General features: G+C 45.2%; 1 protein-coding gene and 1 non-coding gene across 2 annotated transcripts in view; one reads left to right on the top strand and one right to left on the bottom strand.

Moving 5' to 3' along the window:
* The window catches only part of IL5RA (interleukin 5 receptor subunit alpha), a 47528-nt gene continuing 29521 nt past the window's right edge, over positions 1-18007 (bottom strand). Inside the window, exons 11-14 of the mRNA XM_055343300.1 lie at positions 17143-17281; positions 4782-4878; positions 3617-3701; positions 1-126 (exon numbers count right to left, since the gene is read on the bottom strand). Coding sequence (XP_055199275.1) covers positions 40-126; positions 3617-3701; positions 4782-4878; positions 17143-17281 — 408 coding nt within the window. The 3' untranslated portion in view covers positions 1-39. The remainder of the gene's footprint in view (positions 127-3616; positions 3702-4781; positions 4879-17142; positions 17282-18007) is intronic.
* On the top strand, positions 13067-13168 carry LOC129522634 (U6 spliceosomal RNA). Its single transcript, XR_008666934.1, has one exon. It is a non-coding gene; the product is annotated as a U6 spliceosomal RNA (small nuclear RNA).

Genomic DNA, 18007 nt, shown 5'->3' with positions numbered 1-18007 from the left:
GTGAGTGTGAGTTCATTTTTGAGAATGTTACAGTGCCAATCAAAACACAGAATCTTCCAGGGTCTCAAATCCAGGCTCTTCCACATAACTTATGACTTCAATTTCTGTTTCACTGGAAACAGTTTTCTGTAAAACAAAACATCCTCCCTTAGATGTCTTTTAGCACACTTTTTGTGCTTTGGATTTCTTTACAATTTTTTAGGGCATTTTCCTTATAAAAATAGTAAATGTTCACTAAGAAAATATGGGAAATAAGATGATGGATAGATTTTTGTTTTCTTCCTATCTCCCAAACACAACCCGTTGTTTCTCTCTAGCCTTGTTTCCTAGGTACAAAGTTATCTTTTCAGTTAAATGAAGGCAAATGGAAAGTCAGCTTCATAAGTTGCTTTCTGTGTAACATCGTGTAATACTCTGTATATTCTTGGGCTGCGTCATGAATAGCTCCACCATTTTCCATTCAGAGCTTATGATAGTTTCTCCTCAAATCTAGATGTGTTTGTCTAATTTGGGCTATTATAAAGCTATTAATTAGAAACTTTGTGACAAAAACTGCCTACAAGAGATATTTCTGTACCTTGTTGACTCATTCAACACTTTTTAAAAGATGTTATTTATTTGAGGGCACACACAAGCATGCATGAGCTGGGGGAGGGGCAGAGGGAGAGGGAGAAGCGGGCTCCCCGCTCGGGGCTCGATCCCAGGACCCTGAGATCATGTCCAGAGCTGAAGGTGGATATTTAATCCACTGAGCCACCCAGGTGCCCCTCATTCAACACATTTTTAATACCTATAATACCCACTATTGCCTGGACACTGCTGTGCATGGAGCATGTGGTGACAGCAGACATGCCCTCTGCCTTACGTACTAGGACTTAAATGGTTTATACTTAATTTTGGAAGGAATCCTCTCTGGCTACATTGTAGAAATAAGGAGCAGCTGGAAAGTGGTCTCTAACAAATTTAAAACACAGGATACTTTTTCTTTTTAAACAAAAAGCCTTCTTTTTTTAATTGATAAAGGCCTAATTGATAATCCCTGTCCACCTTCCCTCCCATCTCTCCCTGCCAGTACTGTTTCTTGAATGTTACAGAACAATTTCTAACTTGGGTCTGCACAAGCAAACACTCGCTTAATGAGAACTCGGGGATGGTAGATAGACTCCAAATCCCAGGACTTGGGTGCCCACACCAAGCTCAGAGCTGCAGGTTGTAAAAAAGTCAAAAGTTTCTTTTCCTGATCACCCCACTTTCTAGTGTGGTGCCAACCCGTCATTGCCAGTAATATAATGGGTCTCCCCGGCATCCTTCTAGCAGAGACCTCAAGGGTGCGTTGGAAGGGCTTCCCCTTTGGAGGTATGGGCCGGGGGCACTGCTACGTGTGTCCCAGACTGTGCTCAGCTCTGCACTTGCACATTCTCCCAGGTGGAGAATTTAGGCCACGAGGCAGACAGTATCGGGCAATACTTCATTTTCTGAGTTCTGCTTGCTACCTCTGTCGCTCTCTGTGTCTGTTGTCTTTTTTTTGCATGAAACTCAACAATGTGAAAAGCAAGTAAGTTGTCTAAGAGGAGCCTGGCAGCGCTGAGCTCTGACATTAATCCTTTGCTTATTTTGAAACCAGCTTGTCTACCCCACGTTGTTATTTTGCACACATGACTTGATTTTAATTAACAAACCACAAGTTTATACAATAAGCTCTTAAGCCAGTTTCTTTCACCAACCTCAGAATATTAAAGAAAATCTTTGGGGGCTCTATAGGGAAATGAGAACAGCATTAAGATGTTCCATTAAGAGGCAAGACAAATGACTTCAGGGTGCTGCTTAAATCAAATGTAGTTTATCAGGGGTGAGTATTCTGGAGCAAGGAGGGAGAGACAGCACAAATTCACATGAAACAAAACAAGGTTTCACACTGAGGGCCGCTCTTCTTCCAGAAAAGCTGTGGGTTAAAAGCAAAGCCCCCTGTTCCCTGATGAAGGAGAATACAGGATAGAGGCAAGGACGGAGTAGTTCCTCTGTCTGACTCAATTCTTTGCTTGACAAGTGTCCTAACTACTATGGTCTATAATTATTCCGAACACCCAAACTGAAAACTCTAAATGTCACAGCTTATTGAAATGATCCATTTCAGTGAGTGTTTGACCCTTAACTGCCCCACAAATAATCACCAGTTTATTCATCCATTCCTGAATCACTTTATTAGCAAACTAAATTGCTAAGAAAACAGCTTGATCTACATCAGGGATCTGCAAACTACAGCCTGTAGGTGGTATCTGACTTATTGCCTGTTTTTGTAAATAAAGTTTTATTTTGGAACCAAGCTTGTTCATTTGTATACTGTATATGGCTACCTTCACACAACAATGGCAGCATTGAATAGTTGAGATAAACCATTTGGCAGTTAGGTATTTACTGTTTGGTTCTTCATAGAGAAAGTTTGCTGACCTCTAAATAAACAATTTAAGGACAGATTTGACTAAGTATAGAATAACTGTACACTGAGAATCATAAAATCTTGCTGAGAAAATTAAAACCTAAATATTATATTTTTTGCTTGTTTAGTATAATAATATGTCAGGTTAACAGATTGGAAGATTCATTTTTAAGATGTCACTCCCCAAATTAACCTATAATACAACACAATCCTAACCAAGATCCCAGCAGTTTTTTTGGTAGAAATAAAGTTGCTCTAAAATTTGTATGGGAATACAGAATACAACACCGAGAATAACCAAAACAACTTTGGGGGGGGGGGGAATCACACTTGGGGGCACCTGGATGGCACAGTGAGTTAAGCTTCTGATTCTTGGTTTTAGCTCAGGCTGTGATCTCAAGGTCCTAGGACTGAGCTCTGTATAGGGCTCTGCAATCAGAGTGGAGTGAGCTTGAGATTCTCCCTCTCCCTCTCCACCTCCTCCTCATGCTCTTTCTCTCTAAAATAAATACTTTTTTTTTTAAATCATGTTTGGAAGCTTTACACTACTTGATCTCCAGGTTTGCAATAAAGCTATAGTAATCAAGGCTACATTAGCATAAAGATAGACAAACAGATCAATGAAAGCAAATAATAGTCCAGAAGTAGACCCACACATATATAGATAACTGATTTTCAACAAAGATGCCAAGACAATTCACTGGGGAAAGGATGATTTTTTTTTTCCACAAAATGATGCCAGACCAATGGGGCAGCCATATATAGGTAAGTGAGCATTGAGTTAAGCCTATGTGCAGAAACATGGGTTCTTAAAAAACATCAGAGCTAAACAGAACATTGGTCCATCTCATCTATGCCCCTTTGCCAGAAAAAGAAGTCAGGGCTCATGGGCTGTTTTCCTTTACCCATCAGTTATATGGGTAGATGGCTGATGGAGAAAATTCCAGTCTGACTGGCAAAGACCCTTATAACTGAGCAGGACCTTTCCAATATTCCAAGGCAGTAATGAACATGTATAACATAACACGAGCCAAAGAGCAGAATGACTAAGCGGCATAAAGTCACTGGCCCCTCTGGAGAGACACTCCGCCTAGGAATATGGAAAACCAGTAACTTGACTGATCCCCGAAGACCCAACCCTCAGCAGATAGGACCCATCATAAGAACCTTCAATATTACCTCCGAGTTGACGATTACAAAGAAATCTTTAATACTGCTTTTTGGTGCCGGAACCGGTGGAAACAACCTGTTCCATAAGTGACCTCTGAAAATAGAGTAAAGCAGAGAATCAGGTGAGCAAGAACATCCTTCGTTGTCTGTCAGCATCTACTCTACAAGTTGACCTAGTTGATCTCAGGACCTGCTGTTCTATAAATTCAGAACCTTTATTGACCAAGAGTTATAAATATCTATATTGTAATACTAGTTGGGGTATGATGTGGCTTCTGAATCACCCAAGAAAGACACAATGGTAATTGTTTCACATTGCTCCGTGTTTTCAGGCCTCATCTGTGAAAATGGGTGATCTGGAAGTGCTTGGTATCCCACCACTAACTACAAAACCGGCTACGGTCCCTTACCCAACTATGCTGGCTCACAGAGTTGATGGTCTTGTTCCTTTCCTTTGAACTGCCACCCTCCACAGAACCTAATGTTTATAATAATGAACCTCTTTAAAACCCAAGTAATTGTCTAAATTATGAAAGGATGGAGACAGAACATGTTTGTAAGCCTCTTAATTGGCAGTTTGCCTCACTGAATGCCAATGTGAGCAAGGAGTTCTTATGGGGCCCTTTGTAGGCTCGAGGATTAGTCACCAGGTCTGCATGACCTTTCCACAATCTGCATTTGACCAAAGGATAATCAGCCAGTCAGGGACCAGGTGACCAAAGGGTGAGGGTAAGAGCTGGCCCCTCATGATTAGAGACCCTACCGTGGGAGGCCCTGGGGTGATTTCAGTCGCTGGGGCACTGCCTTCCTTTACCCAAGCTGAAAAAGCAGCCTGCTAGTGGCTCACCTAAGACAACCAAAGACTGGGTGGGAAGGCAGTAGAGGAATCAAAAGAACATGAAGGTAAATACGGAAAATAAATACACTGTCAACAAATTCAAGACGGGTGGTAATGGCTGAGGGGCTATATTGTGCTCTGTCTGGTTTCCAGTAATTGCCTAAGGATATTTCTCACTTTTTAATTTGGTCCATGCTCATCTTGGAAAGGCTGTCCAGAAGACACCAAAGCACTGTAAATTCTATCTGATAAGAAGAACCCTAGTGGATAGACAGCAAAAGTGTAAAAACACTCAGATGTCCTTGGAAACCCCCAAATTAAAAAAAAAATACCTACATTTTACAGATGAGGGAGAAAATTAACAAAATGAAGCAGATGGTTGCCATAAGCACGATAAGAAACCATTCGGTGAAGGGCTTCTGATCATCATTTCCTAATGGAAAAAGAAATCAGAGCTGGAATAAGCTGCAGATATGCAAATTAACTAGACGCAGGCATCAGCTTGGATTTGAGGTGCAGATGCTGAGTGAGGCTGGGCAAGGAGCTCAGTCTTCCTGAGCCTGAGATTTCTCATGAGGATGAAATGAAGCTACTGTTCATGTTAAATCATTATTTAGTCAGTAGATATTTATGGATTGCACTTGATGTAATAATGCCTCCTGAATCTTGACAATTACCAGCTTTGGGTGACTAGTAAGGTTTTTAGATGGAAAAGCTATAAAAGGGTAAACCATCTTTGTTACCTAATTGCATTAGAATCAAAATAATGTACAAAGTTGGACACTTTTAGAGGAAGCAAATTATGGAATAATACTCAGAGTTAACCCTAAAGGCATCAGACTCTGCTAGAAGTACTTTGCAATCTTAACTATGTTCAATACCCCTTAGCATTATTCCCATTTCACAGATAGGAAAGTAGAAACAAATTGCATTGAGTCAGCACAGAAAATGATAATATGTTGCATACCGTCTTACTCTCTGGTTAAATCTGCTTCCCATCTGCATCCAAGGGCAAATTCCTCTATTAGTTTTGATGGTATCTTTGGGATGTGTGATTTTTTTTTTTTTAAGGTACTGGAAATGCTTTCAGGAAAAGCCAGAGTTCCTTAACCACATGGTTTTTAAAGAGGTAATGCACTTGTTAAGCTGCCTAATTAACTTCCAGAGAATAAGGCAAATCCTGCCTTCTCTCCCTGGATACAAGTGTGCTTTCTGTGGGAGAGGCCATTCACTAATTCTTCATTCACCAGTTTAACGAATATTTCTCAGACTCCCATCATATGTTTGGCACTGCACAGGTTTCTGGGAGCTGGGTTCAAAGCACACATGTGGGTTTGCCCCGTGTGCCATTTAGATCCATCAAACAAGGAAGGCTCTAAGCAAATAATGACACGGGTAATGACTTGATGCCAGCTGCGCTGGGTGGGGCGGGGATGTTCACACTGCACCAGAGGAAACCAGTCCCAAACCTTAGTTAATTGTTTCTTTTATAAAGTGAAAAGTGTGTAAGTGGAACTTTCAGGTCCTCGTAAATATCCTAAGATTTCCGAAAGTTCCAACATACTACTACTACTTTTATTTTTTCCCCCCCAACATACTTCAAACTCAAAACATTCAATGTATGGAGAGGGAGAGAGGTCTTGAGGATTTAATGCTAGTGAGTCCAACTTTGCCTTGATCTCCTGCTCTTTTGTCTCCTGAGAACTCTTACTCGGGTTTATCTCCTACTTCCCCAAAGCTTTAATCTCTCCACCTTCATCTCTTCCCTCTGCTTTCGGATATTCATAGAGTCCTTTACCTTGAATAAGCCATTACTTTGCTCCGTCATCTCTCCCAACTATCGTCAAATACCTTCCTACTTTATTTCCCAGCCTAATTTTTTGAATAGGGGATTCAGGCTGCTTCATTTCCCACCTCAGAAACTGCTTTTTTACTTGTTGGCAGCTGCTTCCTAGTTGAATCCAAAGGACACATGATTTCTTTTTCCAGCATTATTTTGCCCGGCCTCCTTCCTGAATTTCACACCTGACGGTTGTGCCCACCTTGAAACCAAGTTGTTGGCTCTTTTGCCCAACATTCCCCTTCTTCAGAGTTGTTTCCTTCTTCCCTTTTCAATTTTAACTGACCCTCTCAGCTCAGCTCTGGACCCTTGGGTCTCTTCCACCACCGTCTCTTGTTTGAACACTGGAAAGCTTGTTGAACGCAGCTGCATCTTTTAATTCCAGACATTTTTCTCCCTGGTCTTTATTCCTGGCCCAGCCCTGACAACACAGCTCCACTTCTAGATCTGAAACTGCCCATGGGTGACACCCACTTAGATGTTCCTCCAAACTGACAACCTTGAAAACTAAACCAATGCATCAGAACAACTTCTCTCACTGACTCCCCCATGATCGTCTCCACTTTTCCAAGTTTCCATATTGGGATTCCTGGAAGTCACTCTGGTTCTTCCCATTCTCTACAGCCCTGCCTCCTTTCCCCACTGACTCAGTTGGCATCATCACATTCATACCCACTCACAAAAGTAAGAGAGGCCTGCCTTTGTCTCATGCGTGCCTCCTCCCTAGTGTGGAAATCTGGAGTCTATGCTCGGCTTGCAGCGGAGGTCGCCCTTCTGGGCCTCTGTTCCCTCATCTACAAAAACACAAGTTGAAACACCCCGTCCTTAAGATCTCTGCCATGTCAGCACCTTTCCTAATGCTACTGAGGATGCTTTCCTAATGCTACTCCATGCAGGCCATTGTCATTTCCTATGAACTTACCCTTAATAAAACTGATCCTCAAAAAGCAGTCGTTTGTGTTGCTGAAGTTGGGAAAATTGTCAGAAGATATAAAAAATAGTAATCAGAAGTAACAGTTTATTTTCTGTATACATTTTTTTTCATTTTTTTCCTGAGCGTTCGTACATACCAGACACGGTGCAAGGTGCTTACTATGTGTTCTCGTGTAGTTCTCATAACACTGTGTCGAGGTGGGCACCTCTACTCTCGCTTGGCACATGGAGAAGCTGCAGCAAAGGAGGGCTGACTCCTTCCCTGAGGGCACAGCCAGCAGGTGCAGCTGGGATCTGCACCTGGGACTGGCTGAGAAGTAATGCTCTGAACACGATGCAGTGGCCCCATTCCATGCCCCATCATCCCCAAACTAAGGCCGAACTGCCCAGGCAAGAGCTCCCCTTCGGGCAGCTAAGCCTTTCTCTATCCTCGGGCACTTCCCTGAGGAGCCTCTTCCCGGTTGGTTGCCACTTCCTACAGGAAGCACCGTCTCACGGTGGTGTCCCCACTGTTGGGCGCAGCTGCGGTGGCAGGCTGCACTGCAAACTATCATCCTGATGTTCTCTAGGCTGCACTTGGAACTGGATCATTTTATTAAAAACCTATGACCACAGTATTTTTTAATAAGTTCTAGGTCATGTTTTTGTTTTTTATTTTTTTTTTAAAGATTTTATTTGGCAGAGGGAATGGCAGGCAGAAGGAGAGGGAGAAACAGGCTCCCCATCAAGCAAGGAGCTGAATGTGGGGCTGGATCCCAGGACCCTGGGCAGATGCTCAGGCAGATGCTCAACCCACTGAGCCACTCAGGCACCCCTCTTTTTATTTTTTTAAAGAAAATGCACAAGAACAGGGTGGGAAGGGGAGAGGGAGAAAGAGTCTTAAGTAGACTCCACACCCAACACAGAGTCTGACATGAGGCTCGATCTCCCGACCCTGAGATCATGACCTGAGCCAAAATCAAGAGTCAGATGCTTAACCAACTGAGCCACCCAGGTGCCCGAAGTTTTAGGTATTTATATCTATTATTTTACAAAGAGGCTTTAGTCACATTTTGTAAAATGACAAAAACGAGATACTCAAGGAGGTGAAACTTTTTTTCCCAAATGCCATAGATACTGAAAGGTTCTAGGACTAATACTCAGTTGTCTGGATTGTGACTGAGGATCCTGTTAAACCTAGTTTTAATTCACTGACTCATAGCTAGTGTAAAGAGCAACTGGGATGAACTAATGCCATCAAGTCAGATGCCATCTAGCTTTATTTCCCAGTCTGATGTCCTGAATAAGGGATTTTCCTGCTTCATTTCCCCATTTCTGAAACCCACCATTGCATGCTCTTAACCATTATTCAAGTACCTTAACAAGTACATTCAGAAACTCCAGACTCCTATTCCATGTATGGAATATAAATTTAGCAAGGGGTAGACAGCAGAAAAAAGTTACCTTGTTTGTAACTAGGTTTAACAGACCAGATAAAGTTTGGGTCCTGAGAAAGAAAGAGCAATGTTGTAAATATTATCAAGGTTACACACTTGGTCCCATTTTGTGTCTCAAATTGTGAAATATCTTGTAGCCTGATATGTCGAGTGCTGATAATAGTACCGTTCACTTCTGACCATGATTACAAAAATCTCTTCAGTTAAACCACTCTCTAGCTGTTCACTTTGACTCTCCCTTTGATAAATAAAGCTTCTCACTGAATTAGCAAAATACAAAGGCAACTGATTTTATTTCATTCAATCAAAAATGGTTATTGATGCATGCAAGGTGCTATGTGGGAAGCAAAGTCATGGTCACTGCCTGGAGGGAGTTGGCAAATTAGTCCTTTCCCTGGCCTGGCTTCTGCAGAGTCCCAATGTGCTTTAGAACTACTACCCTACCACCGGCTGAGAACAAAACTAACCCCCGGAGAACAGAGCCAAGGTGAGCTTTACCATGAAGAAAACATAAACAGGCAGGTAAAAGTAGTACAAGGAAAAGCTTTCACATACTCACTGCCAAATGGAAATTACTTGTGGATTATCTACTATTTATTAACGCAAAAGTTTTGCGTCAGTTATATAAATGAGTGAATTAAAGTTAGCATATACTCTGATTTCACTGAAGGTAAAAAAAAAAAAAGTGGCGGGGGTAGGGTGGGGGTGGGGATAGACAGGACCCAATGAGAATATATATGTCATTTGAGTCAAAATGATAAAAATTTCAATACTGAAAAGTTGGGAGGTCCCTGAATGTATCATTAATTTGAATTCTGGGCTCTCTGGGCTTGGAGATTTTCTGAAGAAAAAGGATTTCCAGATAACTTGAATCTTTGATTCAAGGAGAATGCCTTTCCTACCCGAAAACGGAAGCCACAGATGTTTCTTTTCAAGAAATTGAAGAGCACTGCTACTTAGTTATGCAGAGAGGTTTTAGAAAGAGGAAGTCACACAGCCTATCCCTCTAAGGAGGAGAAGCCTCCAGACCCTCCACCTCGTGCCTGGATGCCCTTCTGACATTGGCAACTTAGAGCATTTGGGAATTTGGCTGTCTTGTTTCTGGTGACCTTGGCTATCGTTTTTGACATCTCAACCATTTTACGTTGAGAACAAGCCAGCTTCTGAAAATCCCATTGTTCTGTGACGTGGGAGGCTGCATGGGAAGGGGTGGGATGGGATGGTGGCAACCAGGGAGGGAAGAGAAACCTAACTCAGTCCCTTATTCTACATCTGGTTGTTTCGGGAGCTTCGTCATGTCACCTCCCTCCTGCAGCCCCCCTTGGTGCAGAGCCCTGGCGGCTATGGGGTCTAGGCCAATAACTCCTAGGAGGGTCAATCTGATTTGGAGGCTGTTCCACCTTATATTGTCCATACAAGTGTGACTTTCAGGGTTTTCATATTGATTTTGAATCTGACTTCAGACTTCACAATAGGTTTCAAGGGAAAAGAGCTAATTAGTAAATTGATGGGACTCTCCTAATGAAGCCACCCCGCCCTGTGTTCACAGAACCAGGAGGTACTAGGAGGAGGCGAGCAGTACCAGTGTGCGCCAGGTAACTGAGAGGATGGGCATGAGCAGCCTCCGAAGCTGCACGTGGCTCTCTTCTCCTTGTAAGGAGAGGTTGTGGCATCGTTCACAAGGGGCACCCCAAGCTGGGTCCCAGCTCCCCAATGCCAGCAAAAGCCGGGAGCAACTCTTTGAGGTGGGTGAGCTCTCCGAGGCAGCTGTCACGTGGGCTTTTACCTGGTTTAGGGAGGAGAAAGAGGGCAGTAAATGCAGTCTCAGTGGACAGAACGTAGGGTGGTCCAGGGCCCAGAGCATGACACACAAAATGTGTGCTGTGTTCACCTGTGGAAACAGGGCCCAGCTAGACTGAAATGCGGAGAGGAAATGGAGAGCACTGGTGCATCCAGGATTCTCCAGAGAGATCGATGGGGGCCTGGGCCTTACCTGCCACAGGACTAGGTGTGATGAAGTGGAGGAGAGGGCCTGTTTCTGCTGCTCTCTGCTCTGCAGGCTTTCCTACCCTGCACTCCCCGCCGGCCCAGAATCTGTCCTGTCCTGTTAACCTCCAGCCAGCGCCACCGAAGGCCACTGCAGTCGTCGCGTCAAAATAAGGAACGAAGTGGCAAAGAGGTGTCAGTCAGCCTGGTCCTATTCCTGGCCCCCCGGGGGAACTTGAGCGGGGTGTCCTCTCCCGATTCCTTTGCCTGCTTTGTGAAAGGGGGACGAGGACTGAATGAGTTGGTGAAGTGGTCAGGCCGGGGCTAGCATGCAGGAGGTGCTCCAAAAATAATAGTTATTATAATTAAATACAGTAGGTCCGAACGGAACAACCGAGATTTCCGTAAGTCGTCAAAGCAAGACTAAAATTCAAGTGCTGTCAGAATCCTCAGGGTGCAGAGTAATGAGCTCAGGCCTGGAAGGGAGAGGAAGGCCACAAACCAGACACCAGGGAAGCGGGGACACAAGGCATGTAGCGTCCTGACCCGCAAGGGTCTGCATTGAAATGAGATTGCCGACAACTTGTCACAAGCCAGTGGAGCGTCACCCTCTCACAAGCCCGGGCCCCCCTGCCCATCTTCCTGCCTGTCCCCTGGCCGGCGTGTGACCCCTGGGATGTCAAAGAGCAATGGAAAGGACAGAGCAGGGAACCAGCCTCCTGGCTTGCTTTGTCACTTTGGGCATTTCTTTAACTTCCCTGCATTTTTTTTTTCACATGACCTATAGATCCACATAATCTTAAAGATGTGTTTGTGGAGATGCCAGAGAGGCGTAGGTGACCGTGCCCAGCAGGGCGCCTGGCCCGACAGTAGAGCCCTCCGACCTCGGGGCGTCCCCTCCGCTGGACCCGCGGCCCAGACGCTCAGAGGCGGCCGTGCCTGAGACCCCAGCAGGAGGCCCTTCTCCCGACAGCCGGCCGCAGAATCCCAAAGCTGGGGTTCTGGGGGCCCCCCGAGGGGGTTGGTCCTGCCCCCGCTGCCGAGCACTACCCGGCCTTTGGAACCAGGGCTGGGGCACGGCTGAACCCACTCCCGTGTTCACCAACCTGAAATCCCCACTTGCAGAGCAAACCCAGACTTCCCACAAGTTCTCCAGGCCTCAGGTGGGCCCAAGGGGGGTTTTCAGGTTATGAGGTCCACTCTCGGGTTCCACCAGTCTCGTCAGTGTTCGTCTCCTACCTCGTGAAATCTTTAGCATTTGCAAAATTCTTTTCAAAGACCTGGGAGAACCTCACTTGGGACCTCCGCTATGCTTCCCCTCCCCGTTCCCCTTTGCCGGTTTTTTCTGTGTTTTAACCAGGGTACGAGATGTTAAAAAGGCAGTGTGTGGTGACAAAACAGAAACTAAGGGAGGCGAGCACACAGGAGGGGCCCGGGGCTGAGGGGGCTGCCGACCTCAATCGGCTTCTGAGTCCGGGGACCCGAGCCCACGGGCCGTGTCCTCGGTCCCCACAGGCTGAGAAGTGCCGTCAGAGGACAAAGGCTACAAGGGCGGCCTGTGGGGACCTTCCTTCCATCTCAACCCAGATTCTGAAATGCATTGCTGGTGTCCTGCCTCCACCTACTTTCCCTCAGTCTGGAGGGGCTCCAGGCTGGGTCGTGTGGCTCGAAGAACCAGCACCCCCCCCCCCCGCCCCAAACCGTGACAGGAAAGCTAATGCCCGGGCTTCCTCTGACTTGTCTTGTGGAAAGAAATGCCTCTGTGGGCGACAGATGACCGAGGGCAACTTTGCTCTGCTCCCAGAGGTGTGGATGCCGCCCATCTAAGGCCTAAAGAAATCTTTACATAAAAAAAAGAGAGAGGGGGGAAAAAAAAAACCCTCTTAATTGGCACCTGGTATTGTCATGGCGCAGCTCCTGGCCTTCGCTGAAGTCAGGGCAAAAACGCAATCGTTGGCTTGAAGGGCCGAGCCCGTGATTGCGGTCAAGACCCATCTCTGATAAGCGCATCTCAGGAGGCCTGGGCCTGCCCAGTGACATAACTGGAGAGAAACGACTTACATAACACGCCACACACGCTCTTTTCCACGGGGCAGGCGACACCTGGGGGGCGTTTCATTTCCATCATTGCTTTTCTCACACGCGGTGCGTGAGCTTCCGGGAGCACAGAGCGAGGAGGGGGGGAGAGACGATGAACTGGAGGAAGTGGAAGGCCCCGTGGAGGACCAGGGTCAGGAGAGGAGAGGTTTAGGTAAGCAGGGGACAGCAGAGATAATGAAGGAACAGAAGAATCCGGAAGTTAAGAAACTTCTAAAAAGGAGAAAGACTTGTGAAAAGTGGGAAGTCAGCTCTTAAGATAAGACGTGGAGGCCAGTTGAGGAAGGGCCGTTGATAACGAGTCCTGATAAAGTGAAGCTGCCGTCTCCATTTGCAAACAAACATATACTAAAATTGGAACCATACAGAGAAGATTAGCACGGCCCCTGCGCAAGGATGACATGCAAATTCGTGAAGCGTTCCATATTTAAAAAAAAAAAAAGAAAAATAGAAAACAAACATATTTCATGGGCTGGAAATCCTAGCACCGGACAGCCCAAGCCCGGGCCAAGGTCTGGGGCACTTGACGGCCGCGCCCTCTCACTGCCATCCCTCGTGCTGTCGGCCACCCAGGGACCTTGCCGACCCAAGCGACACCAGCAGTCCTGTGTCTCCTCTCCCCTCCTCCTCATCCGTCAAAACTTACTCTTCCCTGGGTCTCACTATTTAGTAACCTTGAACTATCATTGGTTAACGAGTGATTTGAATCTATTTCACTTCACCGATTGATGAATGTGTCATCTGTTTGAGAAAATTAGCTATTAATAGCCACTTCTGGGCCCCTTGATAGCTACTGATTTATTTAATATCTCTGGATCTCCATTTCCTTTTAGTAAAGGAGATGGACCTAATAATACGTGAGAACGAGGTATTATTTGAATGGGGCTGTGAGTGAAAATGGAAGGGGAGGGCTCCAGGGCACCATACATACAAGGTGGGAGAGCAGGGAGGTTGTCTAAAGGAAATGAATGTAGCGACAAAATTGCCTGATAGACTGCAAGCTGAGCATAATTATGGTTGCATCCTCAAGGGGTAAGAAGAGCCATGCAACATGTCCCAGAGGGGCCTGGACTTCCTATTATGTTTATTAATCATCTTGATGAAAATGGAAAGTCTGCGTTGATTAAATTCACTAATGATCCTAAACTGAGCAGGGGAGTAAATTCCAGAAACGATGGATTTGTAAGGTGAGTGGTAATATTAATCAGCTCATCTTATGAAAAGGGTGGCAGTTAATGAAATGGGATTTGCCATAGATAATGGCGGTGAGGTATACCTGGGGGGGAATTATAATGAGCCTAGTTCCAAACTAGGAAGCTGTTATTTAGGAAATAATAATGGGAGGAGAGCTCCAAAGTGGAGAGTGAATAATAAATTAAAAACAAGTTTAAAATAAACTCTCATTATGGATCACAATTTCACTCTCAGCACTTTTGTGGGGGGCTGAGGGAGTGTAGAAGAACCTTAGGGTGCAGCTTCCACATTTTGCTGGTGGGGGAACTGGAACCCAGAGAGGTTAGGCTTCAGTCCCTAGTCAGGGTGGCAACCCCTGGCACACTCGTCACCACTCTGTGGTGACAGGAGATGGGCACTCCTGAGCAGGCCTCCGTGTCGTTTGAGAATCCTTCTCAATACGGCGCTCGAAGCCGGCTCTGATTACTCGCCTCCTGACGTGTTATCTTCTGCCATCTCACGCTTGGGTCAGAGAGCTAGACACTGACAGAGCCATGGCTAAAACCTAGATTTCCTGAGCTGTCTCTTCTGCTCTGTAAGTTCTAAACTGTCCGCAGCAACACTGACCTGAGCTTCACAACCGAAACACTCAGAAAGCAGAAAAGGCTTCTGAGCCCGGTTTCTCATCTCAGTTTCCACCATGTTGGTTTGAAGTCCTTGGACAACATTTAAAAAAATCTCTGAAGTTCTAAGTGTAGTAATGTTGGAAAGACACTCAGAAATAATAATTCAGAGGCAACGAGTTGTGTGCCTTTGGGGGAATAACATAAACCATTAAAAAAATTTTTACCAAATGCAAGTAATGAAAATTAAGCTTCTTTCACAAGCATTTGATAACATGAATAATCTTATTAAAAACTTCCTGGGACTTATATGTGTGTTTGTTTTGCTCTTTGGTGAGCAAAGTGAATTTACTTTGTGCAGAAGGAGCAGTGTGGTGTGTGTGTGTGGGGGGGGGGGGGGAGTCCTCCGTGTGCAGGGTCTGCTGAGCCCTGTTGCGGCCCCAGCCTAGGGAGGACGGGAGGGATGGAGGATTGGCCTCGGCAGAATTGGGAAGTTGGTGCAGTTGGCCCAGCCTTGGTTTCTTGTATCCTCCTTTCACACCCCTCTTCCCAGGAAGGCTCAGGCTGCTCCTCTGAGCACCAGTGGGGGGATTGGGGACCATCCCATAAGGCTGTGCTGTGTGTTACACAACCCTAGGGGGTGCCATTCCCTTTGCAAACTCTGCAGCTCGGCATGGCCAGCCCCCTTGCAGACCCTGAATCACCCTGATTCTCTGGGGCCTTTCCTCATCTCTTCCATCCTTCCGTGGAAATCTACCTGATACGTGTCTAGTCTGACTCACATCCACATGGTCACTGCCCACGAATTTCCAGAAGATCCACTCATTAGCCTAAGTGAATGACTCAAATAGAAAATTTTACAACGGGCCTGAAAGGCGCTCTCCTTACACATGCTCTTCAAAGGATCAGTGAATCCCCCACAGGATGAGTGAGAGGACATTCCCATGCTTGACCAGCCATAACCACACCCCATAACCACACCATTAGCTCCCAGGATCTCACAACTGTTTGATTTGTTCGGCCCTTTGCAGCTTGCAGAATCCTGTCCCACCGGGGTGAGTCCACCATGGTCTCCTGCTAAGAGCTCTGGAGCTGGATTCTGTTAAACTTGGTTTGAATCCCGTATCTGCCACTTGCTGGGCGTGAAGAGTTAAGCAAATTGCCTAAACTTTCCAAAGCTGTTTGTTCACATGCAGAATAGGTTTGTTGGTAAGATGAACGAGGGCAATGCACGTCAAGCATTTAGCAGTGCTTAGCAAACAGCCATCAATAAACGTTACCTACTGTCCTGGTTTTTATTTCACAGTACCCTGCGAGACAGGGGAGGGGGACAGTCTCGCCTGTGTCCCCAGAGGCCAAGCAAGTCAGAGATAAGGGATTTTTGCAAGGTATAAGTCACTACGTACCAAAGCTGGGTGCTAAATCTGTGCCATCTAGGTAAGATTCCGGTGTTCCTTCCACTGTTCCGTGTTCTCGTGGATCTCGTGCAACACTAACCACATATGTCCACATCCTCAGGCCGCATGGTTGCAGCATGCACGAGAGATATGTTAGCTGTTTTTTAACTGTCTACTTCTGTCATAAGATGTCTACGGATGCCCAGTACCCCCAGGCGATGACAAGCACAGGGTGTGAATTTTCTACCTTCAAGGTACAAGGCCACACCTCCAGCTTATGGGATGGCCAACTGAAGCCAAGTGAGCGTGGCCATGTGTCCTCGCTTCCAGAGCCTTCCCTGCCTACTTCATTACCCTTCACAGGCCCCCCCACTGACCGGGTCCATGATCTTCTTGCCAAGTAGACTAATGATTTTAGACATAAACAGAACCAGCCGCAGAACAGAGAAGCCCAGGCTCTGCCTAACTGCTTTAACCGCCGCCCTGTGTCTGTTAGTCTGAAAGCCCAAGGGAGGATCCAGATTTCATGGGCCCTGAGCTAATTCAATTTTGGAACCTGCTTTAAGGAAAGGAACAAAAACAGGAATTCAAAATTAGGTGTGGTAAAATGACAGAGATGGAGAGCAGGTTAGTAGTTGGCAGGGTTTAGGAATAGAGACGCATAAAAGGGCAACAGGAGGCATCCTTGTGATGGATACCTAAACCTGCAAATGGGATGGAATTACATAGAGCTCAATGCACAAATGAGCACATATAAAATTGATGAAATCCACATAAGGTCAGTGCATTGTATCCATGATAATTTTCTGGTTGTGATACTGTACTATAGTTTTGCAACCTTGGGGGAAGCTGGATGAAAGATACGTGGGCTCTCTCTGTATTGTATCTTCCAACTGCATGTGAGTCTACAATTATTCCAGAAACCTTCATTATTAAAAAGATGGATAACAGAATCAGATAATCTAAAAAAAAAAAAAAGAAAGAAAGAAAGAAAGAAATTAGGTACTGGGCTTTAGCAAGGCTTGTGACAGTGAGAGGCTTGAAGATGTAAGTTTCATTGGCTTAATGGTAAACCTATCTCTGGTCAAGAAGGCAGTAAACGGACAGAAGATGAGGCATTTTGATCCATGAGTGAATGTGTACACTTTTCAGGATTATCTGTTTTAACCACAAGCGTAGTCGCTTACTTTAAAATAAACAGAAGATACTTACCCACTTGTAGAGGTTGACTCCACTCACTCCAAAACCCCATCTGTCTGCACACAGAGCTCACTGCTGCCCTCACTTGAATGGAATACTTAGAAATATCATCAATTATCGAGATGAATGCATTCGTTGTTATTTTTTCTGTCTAAATGGGGGGGAAATTAGCATTATAAGAATTTCCAGACATATAATTTAAGTAATGTCAGTTATTAGAAGAGAAGGTCATATCTAAGTAAAGTGATCCACTGTTACCGGACTTGTTTAAAATCAATAGGGCATGCATTGATTAGTTTATTCTAGACTGCTTCAGTAAGGGTGTGTTGGCAGCTACCCTCTGGGGAAAGTGATCTTGTAACCAAAATAAATAAAAAGTCAATGGTAACATCTAGATGATTTATCTGGGTCCAGTTCTGTTTTCAGATGGAAAGACTAGAATGGCCCATAGTAGAATGCATAATCCTCCTCATCTCATCCCTCCATATTCTGAAGTCAATTACTAAATGATGTCACTTGGTTTCCAACCTATTTAGTAGGCATCAGCAAACTACAAATGTGTGGGCCAGTCTGGCCTGCAGCCTCTTTTTGTAGGGCCTGCAAGCCACGAATGGTTTATGTATCTCTCAATGATTGAAAAATATCAAAAGAGTATTTCATGACACGTGAAACTGAAATTTCAGTATCCACAAGTAAAGTTTTACTGGAACACACCCACGCCTATTTGTTTACATATTCTCTATGGCTGCTTCTGTTCCACAATGATAGAGCTGAGTAATTGTGATAGAAGCCATATGACCTGCTAAGCCTAAAATATCTGCCCATTACAAAAAAAAAAAAAAAAAGAAAGAAAAAATAGTTTGCTGATTCCTGATGT

This window comes from Nyctereutes procyonoides, unplaced genomic scaffold, assembly GCF_905146905.1.
Source record: "Nyctereutes procyonoides isolate TBG_1078 unplaced genomic scaffold, NYPRO_anot_genome, whole genome shotgun sequence".
Taxonomy (NCBI): Eukaryota; Metazoa; Chordata; class Mammalia; order Carnivora; family Canidae; genus Nyctereutes; species Nyctereutes procyonoides.
This window is presented reverse-complemented; position numbering and strand designations above follow the sequence as displayed.